The following is a 9,635-nucleotide window of genomic DNA, read 5'->3' as shown; positions in this document are numbered from 1 at the left end:
TGTATCCACCCTTGTGGGATGGACCAAAAACAAAAGACAGAGCCATCTTATATTTTGGCGGGAAAATTCACCCCGCACTCCAAGTGCTAGCATTGTATCAGTGTGAGTATAGTATTACTCACTTTATAAGCAAGGTGGTTTTTGTGCATGTGTCTTCTATTTTTATAAAACATTTGCTGTTAATTTTTCCATTATCTTACCTTAATCTCTTTATAATAAGAAGAAAATATTAGGTGCAATATTAGCATAACCTTGAGGAGAGTTCATAACAAAAATGTCAGTTTCCAAGAAAGAGGGAGAAAATGAGAATTATTGGCTAGGGTGTTTATTTCACTTAGTAAGTGAAAACAACTCATTAAGCAAGAACTTATTTACATTTGGGCTCTAGCAGACTATAGCTGCAGCTAAGAGCTACCAGTCATTCAAAATGCAAACAAAAATCACTTGAAACCTACAGTAATAACCTTATACTTACCACTTTCATACCTCTATGCTTAAGTAAAATACCAGGTTTTATTGTATTGTATTGTATTGTATTGTATTGGTTTTATGGCCAACTTTTAGCAACCTTTTGTTTTTTTGTGGAATATATTGGGTTGACATTGGTTAATAAAATTACATAGGATTCAGGGATACAATTTTATAATGCATCATCTGTATATTGTATTGTGTTTTCACCACCCAATTCAAGTCTCCTTCCTTCACCATTTATAATAACCTGGTTTTATTTTTCTGTTGCATGCAAAAATTAATTTATCGTCAACCAATACCTGGTTATCTGAAAGACAGTTTTATCCTAAATCTCTTTTTTATAAGTTCATGGTTTTTTCAGGAAGGGGGTATACTGAGATGTAAACTTTTTTTTTTCCTCATTGTTTGTTAATATGAACAGTTTTGAATGTTTCTAAGAATTCTTAGGATAACACTCTGTCACCTATATGTTAGTCCCAAAAGACAGTTCCAACTGGGCCCTTACTTCCTGTGTTACCTTATTTGTAAATGAGATATTTATCTGTCTCCACATGAAAATATGTTTAGTGTTAACCCTCTGGTAGCATCTGATATGGCATCACTTGTTAATGCCACAATAGTTCTGAGGTTACAAAAGACATTGTTTGTTCCTGTTGGATAGTTATCAGATGTCTTCCTACTTAGGTTTAGTGTAGTAATTATACAGACTTCAGACTCCTCTTATGTATTATTTAATTGAGCCTAACCTTTCATACTGTATGATAATATACTACACTTTTCCAAGATTTTCTTCTACTGAGCATTAGAAGTTTGAATTATGTAATTTATAATCTCTAAAACTGGCAGAGAGGGTGCACCTTCATCTCTACCAGGTTGCACTGCCTTCCTTCTTTGTATTAAATGGTGACTAGAGCCTGGTTGGTGTGGCTCAGTGGTTGAGCATCAACCTATGAACCAGGAGGTCACGTTTCAATTCCCAGTCAGGGCACATGCCAGAGTTTTGGGCTCGATCCCCAGTAGGGGTCATGCAAAAGACAGCTGATCAATGTTTCTCTCTCTCTCTCTCTCTCTCTCTCTCTCTCTCTCTCTCTCTCTCATTATTGAAGTTTCTATCTGCCCCTCACTGAAATCATTTTTTTTTTTAAGGGAACTAGAATTAAAATGGCAGAAAGAGATAGAGCTTTGGTCATAAAATTTTCACCATCCTATCATCGTATGTTCCCACAGCAGAGCGAGCAGCTTTGGGTGACTGCAGTGTCTGATGGTGGCCGGGGCTTTCTTGGAGACTGGAGTCTTTGCTCAAACAGAAACTAGATCAGTCAGTGCTATTTGTGGCTTCATATCTGGAAGGTGTTCACAGAAGGATCATGTCTGGGTCCAGAGTGGATATTGAAAGTAATTCTAATAGTGAAAACTGTATTACCCATGTTACTATTTTCAAGATTACATGTGCTGATTTAAGGAAAAACCTCACCTAGGGAAATACTGGGGGAGGGGAGGAAAAAGTTTTCTTTAACCTTCTTAGCATCCCTGACCAGGTCTGAAAATTAAATGTCAGTGACTTATTAACAGAAGAAGAGCTTTATTTAAGCTTTATGTGACACAGGAACCTTCACAAGGAAATGAAGACCCAAAGAAACAAGCCTGAGTAATTGGTGCTAAGTTTGAGGAAGAGGGGCAGTCGTGTAGAAATGTGGTAGGTTACAGAGCATGGAGGAAACAGCAAGTCCTGTTTGTTTGGATTCTTTTTGGCATCCCTTTGTCTTTGGAGATAAAGGTGTTGTTTTCTTCTGTGTATAGGGTGGGCACTTCTCACCTGAGGACTTTATGGGTTGCGGGGGGGGGGGGGGGGGATGATGGGTGTCAGAGTGACCTTCCTGCTTCTGTTGTTTTCTCAGATTCCTTTAGCTTAAAGTATATAATATGCCAAGGTGCCATATTTTGAGGGGGTTTTTTTGGTCCCCAACCCCCCTATCAGGAGTTCCCATGTCCACCCCAGCAAAAACATGTCTATTATTCCTTCTTGATATAATTAGGACCATGGATTTTATCGCCACCAACTACAACCAAAGAATGTTCTGATACTATAATTTTGAGGGGTTGTGGAAAAAATTATTTCCTATCACACCAGTAGCAAAAACATGAGCATTTTCCAAAAGTAACTTTATTAGGAATCAAAGGGAAGTAAAAAAAATAGAAACGTACAAGTTTATAGAGCACAGATGCCTGACTTTTGCAGATATAGATCAAGAGTTTTCTTTCTTGTCTTCATCACTTTGTCATGAAGCCTGTAGGATATACAAGCAGACCCTATTCTTCATTGAGGCTTGACTACATTACCTGTTTCTCATAGCTGTTGTTTGGACTTGGTCGTTCCATCAGCCATGTGGCCTCTATGGCATTTTGAGTCTGTCTACCTCCTTTTAGCTGCCTACTCTGAAAAGCAAAAAGACTTTATACACTTCCAAGCTCCAGACTCTTCGTTTCCAACAGGAGACATGTCCCAACTCTTCTTACTTAATGAGTTTCCTTAAGTAAATGGACAGTCTTGTCCATTTTGTTCCTACTCTTCCTACTTGCCAGAGAAATGATTTTTTCCTAAAGTTTAGAATATAAAAAATACATTACCACATACATTCTATTTCAAGTAATCACCAAAGTTATTAAAAATGCATATACTGAGTGATAGAATAATTAAAAAGAAAGACAGCCTTCCTTTTCCCAGATGAATATTCACACTTGTTTGTTTTCCTAATACTGAATAGCTGTCCATGTTCTTGTATGACAAGACTCTACTGTAGCATTTACATCAATTACTGGTATTTTATGGGAAAAAATGAATGAAGGGGGAGTTTTCTATGGAAAGGATTATGCTCTTCGTTTTTCTCAAGTTTTATTGGTGTTTTCTTCCAGTCATTCTTTCTTTTAGCTTTCCTTCTAGTAATAATCTATTCTTTTATTTTTCTTTACATTTGAAAGTTTCCTACTCTGCTTCCAACTTTATTATTTTTATTAAAACTTAATTCTCAAAATAAGGAATTTTGTGTTTAAAATTTGTAGTTAAAATCATGTTAAAGTTGGTTCCCTGCTTTAGATTCTATTAGTTTCTTGGGGTGAAGGGAAGAAAGAAGAACGAAGAGGAATCTATTCTCTTGGACTGCCCTCCAGAAAATCCTCTATACTTTAAAAGTTCTTATTCTTTTCTAGGAGTCCAATGTGCTGATTGCTGCTAACAGTCAGGGTACAATTAAGGTAAGCTATTTATTTTATACATCTCCATTTTAAATTCAGTTTCATTTTTAGACTGTAATGGAATATAACTATAACATGGAAATACAGAGTTGTACTAGCCTTAGAGGTATTTCCAAATCATGGGTCTATGTCTACTTGGAAATGGTTTTGATTGAAGGGGAAAAGAATAAGTAGCTTGCAACTATGGAGAAGATGATAGTACTTGTTATAGGTTATATGAATGCTCAGTGGATTGATGAGTGGTCAGAATGAAAAACAGGCAATGGCTGTTAAGCATTTGCTGTGGACCAAATGCTGTTCAGCTTTTCTATGCCAGTCCAAAGACCCTCAGGGCATTCCAAGATAGAGCTGGAGATGCTTAGACATTCACCAGATTTACAAATATCTTACTCTTCTTCATGTCCTCTTCCCTGACAAGTGGGTTTTACTTCAGTTGCCAAGGAAAGAAAAGGTATTTTAGTGTTCTGTTGAAAATTGATCGATCATGTGATCTTGCCATTAGTTTGATCCAAAAGTTAAATGTCTCTGGGCACACAAGTTTCAGTGTCAAATTCATACATAGTTTTCCACCTGCTTTTCTTTGTAGTTAGGAGCTTACGGAAATAAAAATTGTATCTAATTATACCATTGGATATTTAGCACTTGGGGCACAGTACATTGGACAAATAAATGGAATCTCTGATTTAAGTGGTTCTCTGTAGTCTCTCAGTCTCCCTTTCTCTTATTCTCATGACAAGCCATTTATTGAAAAAGCTGCACCTTATCCTTCTGTGAGTTTGGCCTTTGAGGCAATTAGAATTGCTAAAGTAGCTACAGAAGCTCAAAGTTACATATGCACTTATAGAATCTTAGTGATAAATCTAAGATTTTGTTCAACAGCATTCACCTCTTATGTTAAGTAGCCTGCTTGCTAACCATAAAGACAAAAACCATTATGGAAGCACAGGTATAAGTCAAGCCTTAGCACTAACAGGAGGGGGAATAGTTGCTCCTTTAATTCTTTGCCACCTAGAATTGCACCCTCCATTTTACATTCTTTTTGACAGTGGCTTGTAATTTTTCTCATGTTCTATGTTCTTTCTTAGCCATTTCTTCTATTCTTTTTATAACTGATCATTGCTTCTTGTCATTTTTAATTTTAGCAATATCTCACTTTTCTTGTATGACAAGACTCTACTGTAATAACTAGCAAAATATTTTGACACCAGATGATAAACTAGAAAATATGTGAAATAATAGGCAAAGGCAAAATATTAGGTCCTGTATACCTTGATACTGCAAACTCTTTATCAATGGGAGAAATAAATAGCTTAAAATCCTAAACAGCAATACTTAAACTTTTCTTAAGAATATGGAAAGACACCAAAAGTAGTTTACAGTTGTGTCCACTTTTGATTACAATAATTAATAAATAAAAATACAAGAATAAACATAGAGTTTATTCTTGTATTATTATTTATTTAGTATTATTTTCAAAAGTGGATACAACTATGAACCTACTCTTGCCACACCCTGTATATGTTCCAAAAATGTTATATCCATGCTATGCATCAGCCAGTTTCTTTCTAGTTAACTCTGGAGATAACTAATCTCAGAGCATTGATCCAACTGTTGAATTAAAAGCAAGAAAGGATTAATGACTAATTCCTTCAAATTCTTTGGCATTTTAGCCGTGAACGAAAGTTTTCCTGAATTAGTTCACCATTTACAATATAGTAAAGATGCATTAAACTCTTTATATGTTCTTAAACTTTTTATTAAACTGATCCTTTTCTCCCCCTAATTAGGTGCTGGAGTTGGTATGAAAGGTTTACTCAAGTTAATTTGTATGTGGTCCTGCTGAAGTATATCTGCAGCCAACAGTGAAAGAAGATAGAGACTATCATGACAAGTCTCTCCCCGACATCATTATGGGTTTTGAATTTGTTTTGAGTATTTTTTTCTTTTACTTTTCCCCCTCCTTTATGCCCTTTGGGACATTGGGAATGCCCAGTGAACTCTGCACCATCAATGTAACTCTGTGGACTTTGCTGCTGTTGATGGTGTAGTTATCTAATTTTTGTGATAGGGAAACAAATTCTTTTAAATAAAAGTAAATAACAAAAAGTAATAAAAGTTTATTGAGCCATGGTTGAGCTGGGAAAGTTTGTGTCAGTTGTGGCAAGAGACAGTAATCTCCTCAAGACAGCACACATGAGCTGTAGAATAATGTACCAGTGAGTAGTTTTTAAGGCCCATATTTCCCCACCTCTTTGAAATTATGCATGTCAACGTAAATATAAAAGTATGTGGGTTCCTTTCAGTGAATTTAATGTTTACAGTAGGTGGAAATATTAATAACTTTACCATACAAATTCCTTTCTTCATTCTCTGACCAGATTTCTCTCGTCAGCAAGTACTATACTCCTCAGTCCCTCTACTTCTGACCAAAGATCTAAAATTTTGACTCGTTAAGACCACATTCACACAGAAAGGGAATGTCAGTCTGTGACATATCTCTGCCTTTGAAGTGTCACACATACTAGTATATGTCATAAGCTCTAAATGCAGGCAAACCAACTTATTTCACACAATCATAGCTATTAGTACCATCCTTGGCAGAATGTATAGTTAGTTCAACCCTTGCACTTTCTTTAAAGAGCCAGACAGTAAATATTTTCAGCTTTGCAGGTCATAAGGTTTGTGTCACTATGCAACTCTGTCTTGTAGCAGGAAAGCAGCCACAGACAGTATGTAAACAAGTGGGCATAACAGTGAAATGGGTAGAGGGTTGGATTTGGCCCACAGACAATGGTTTGCCAGTCCCTGGCATATAGGTAAAGAATTGGAAGCTCTGTTACCAAAATTTCTAAGCCATGTAATCTCTTAAACTGTCTAGTTACTTTTCTAAATAGTTTTCAGTTTGTAGAAGGAAAGAAGTTAGTAGAATAGCAGGTCAAGCAAAAGTAATGTAAAGCCTTCTGTTTGAGCTACTTTAAAAATCTGTATGCTTTTTAGAAAAAGATATAAACAAAATTAACTCCATATATTTTTGAAAATAGACACTTGGAGAAACTTGGTGTGAATAACTATATGAATGATAATACGTTTTGTAACACCCTCCAATAGAGTCTGGAAAAATAAATGTGCTATTCTCAAACACATTAATATTCTGCGGCAAAAAAAACAACAAAAAAAAACAACTTTCACCTAACATGGGATTAATAAAGGCTAAAATTAGTCTTGCATCAGTTCAGATCAGTTTTTTTTTAATCCTTAACCCAAGGATATGTTTTTATTTTTAAGAGAGAGAGAGAGAAAACAACATTGATTATTGCCTCCCACACGAGCCCCAATCACAGATCAAATCCACAATCTAGGTATGTGCACTGACTGGGAATCGAACCCACAACCTTTTGGTGTACGGCAGAATGCCCCAATGAACGGAGCCACCCAGCCAGGGCCAGAATAGTTTTTACCATCCAATGAGTTTACCGCAAACTTAGGTGAAATTTTTTATTTTCAGCTTCACAGTTATATCTTACTAACTTCTGGGAGTTGATAAACTTTTGGACTCAATTCTGAGAGAAAAGGTCACTGTCATTCAAAAGTTATGCCTGTCATCAGTCAGAACAGTGTTAGTTGACCTTTGTTTCTAAGACTAACGAACGACATTTTGCAGAGGTATAGAAGGAATATTCAAGTGTAGGTTCTTCTCTTGAAGAACTTCACGTAGGCAGATGGGTCCAGAAAAATCATCAAAACAGGAAGCAGAGAGTTCATGTCTCTGAATGTGCTAAAATAGAAGCAGATTGTTGTGGTATTTTATGTGATCTGATTTTTAATAATATTTTATTTTGGGTGGTCATGTTAATTTTCATGTGTTTGGAATGATGTAATAAGGTACTTTAGTTATCAAAGGGACTGAATTTTTTTAATGAATTATTTTAAGGCAATGCTTTATTTAAATTTATGTTTTAACTTCTTTTCTTGTAAATAGTAAGAAACAATTTTTAAATTTGTGGTATTTTTTGTAGGATGTCAACATCAAACTATTACTATTTCTTGGAAAAATAACATCAGTTAAATAAAGCTTAAAGATAATGTACATTCTAACACCCAAAAAAAACCACTTTAATTCAAGAAGAATTTGGGTTTTATCTTTCAGTCTAATCTCTATTTCAGCAGATTTGTAGAGGGTTTCTTAGACACAACATGTGCATTTGAAACATTAAAGATTGAAGAACTTTGTAAAGTTCTTGTAACAAGATGGAGTTACTGGACATCAGAAAATTTATGAGACTGAGCCACAGCTTCAGAAAGATGAGCATGGCTGGCATTAATAAACAAGGAAGAGACACGTATGGGGTGAGTTTGAAGAAGTAGAGGAGCCCACTAGATATGTGGAGCCTTTTAGGGCATGGTTGAGAATTTGAATTTTGTTATAAAAGCAGTGCCAAGGAAGGGTTAAGTGGAACAACATGATCTCATTTATTGTGAGTGGATGGATGGAGCAAGAGTACAAGTAGGAAGGTGATCAGTCAAGAGTTAATGGTGACTTCAACAAAGATGATAGCATGCTCTAACCTAAAAACTGTTTCAGCTTAATAGTTTGCCACAGCATTAGTTCCTATATCTGAGAGAGTCTTGATTAATTTTTAAAGTCATTTTCTCATCAGTCCTGACAATGAAGAATACAACTCAGCAAATTTATTTCTTCAGTGGTTATGCAATTCCGAACTAGCACTAAGTCACTTGGGAAACTCATGACCAAAATGTCTGTGTGCTATTTTAGGGACACCACTTCTCTAAGGTAAGCAGTGCTAGAAACTACCCAGTCTTTGGTTCTAAACAATCTGATAATTTCATTGCTTTTAATGTAGTTATGCAAATATAACTGGGATTAATGGTCAGGAAATAGGCTTACTTAGAAGTGAGACATGAGGAAGTGTTAACTTAGATCCTGATTACATGACCGATTAACACAATAGTAGCACCTTGTAGTTCCTCCCAAGTCAGTTATTTACCAGCTTCTGTGTGGCTTCTGGTTAATATGTTAGGCATTCCTAGACTAAAGAGAAAACCATAATGATCATTCTAGAAATATTTGTTGAGCTCCTGCTTTGTGCAAGTGAGGCACTATGTACTACATACAAAATAAATAAGATATGATCAAAAAGCTTATTTTCCAGAGGGAAAGATGGATAAGTATACAGTGTATAAACACATAATCAATGTAAATTTTAGATGTACGGTAATGGGAAAAATCATAAACTAGAATGGTAGGAGATAAAGTTCAGTGGGAGTAAGGGTGGTTCCATGAATTTTTTTTCCTTGGAGGAGGTAACTTCTCAGCTGAATCGTGAAAAGCAAGGATACATTCAAGACCAAAGGAAGCAAAGAAGAAGGCATGAGTAGCTCCTACTGACCAAAGGTGGAATAATATGATTGAATGAATAAATAAATGGAAAGAAGAGAGAAATTTTTCATGGAACATAATTGCCACTTCTAAATATGGGCTGTGCATAGTGATTTCCTCCCACAAAGTCCAGTAAGGAAGAAAAGAAAAAAATGAGTAACCTGACAAATATTGCCAGAGCCAGTTGATCCGTGTCATCATGAAAAGTTGTAAGTCATGGTGATGCTAGTATATACTCTTGCTATGAGGTACTGAAAATGGCACTTCAACTTTGGGATCTTCCCAAAATTAATAACCCAATCTAAATTTTTTAAAAAATCAGATGAATCCCTACTGAGGGGCTTCCTACTAACTAGCTGACTGGTCATCCTCAACATTGTCAAAGTCATCAAAACAAGGGAAGTGAGAAACTGTCACAGCCACCAGGAGCCTAAGGTGACATGACTGAATGTAATGTAATGTCCTGGATGGGTCCTGAAACTAAGGAAATCTGAATAAAGTACTGGACTCAAGT

At 35.8% G+C, this 9,635-nt stretch overlaps 1 protein-coding gene across 7 annotated transcripts in view; it reads left to right on the top strand.

Moving 5' to 3' along the window:
* Positions 1-6,019, top strand: part of COP1 (COP1, E3 ubiquitin ligase) — a 92,567-nt gene extending 86,548 nt beyond the window's left edge. For 5 of the 7 annotated variants that reach the window (XR_001348252.2, XM_023753962.1, XM_023753958.1 and 2 more), the window contains 2 exons: positions 3,679-3,723; positions 5,511-6,019. Coding sequence is in view for 6 of the 7 variants with exons in the window: in XM_023753962.1 (XP_023609730.1) it covers positions 3,679-3,723; positions 5,511-5,528 (63 nt within the window). In the remaining variant the exon portion in view is untranslated. The remainder of the gene's footprint in view (positions 1-3,678; positions 3,724-5,510) is intronic. The other 2 variants (XM_023753961.1, XM_006088937.3) reach the window with 1 other exon arrangement.
* The last annotated feature ends 3,616 nt before the right edge of the window (positions 6,020-9,635 follow it).

This window comes from Myotis lucifugus, unplaced genomic scaffold (assembly GCF_000147115.1).
Source record: "Myotis lucifugus unplaced genomic scaffold, Myoluc2.0 scaffold_54, whole genome shotgun sequence".
Lineage (NCBI taxonomy): Eukaryota > Metazoa > Chordata > Mammalia > Chiroptera > Vespertilionidae > Myotis > Myotis lucifugus.
The sequence above is the reverse complement of the archived record's forward strand: the minus strand, read 5'-3'. Positions and strand labels throughout refer to the sequence as shown.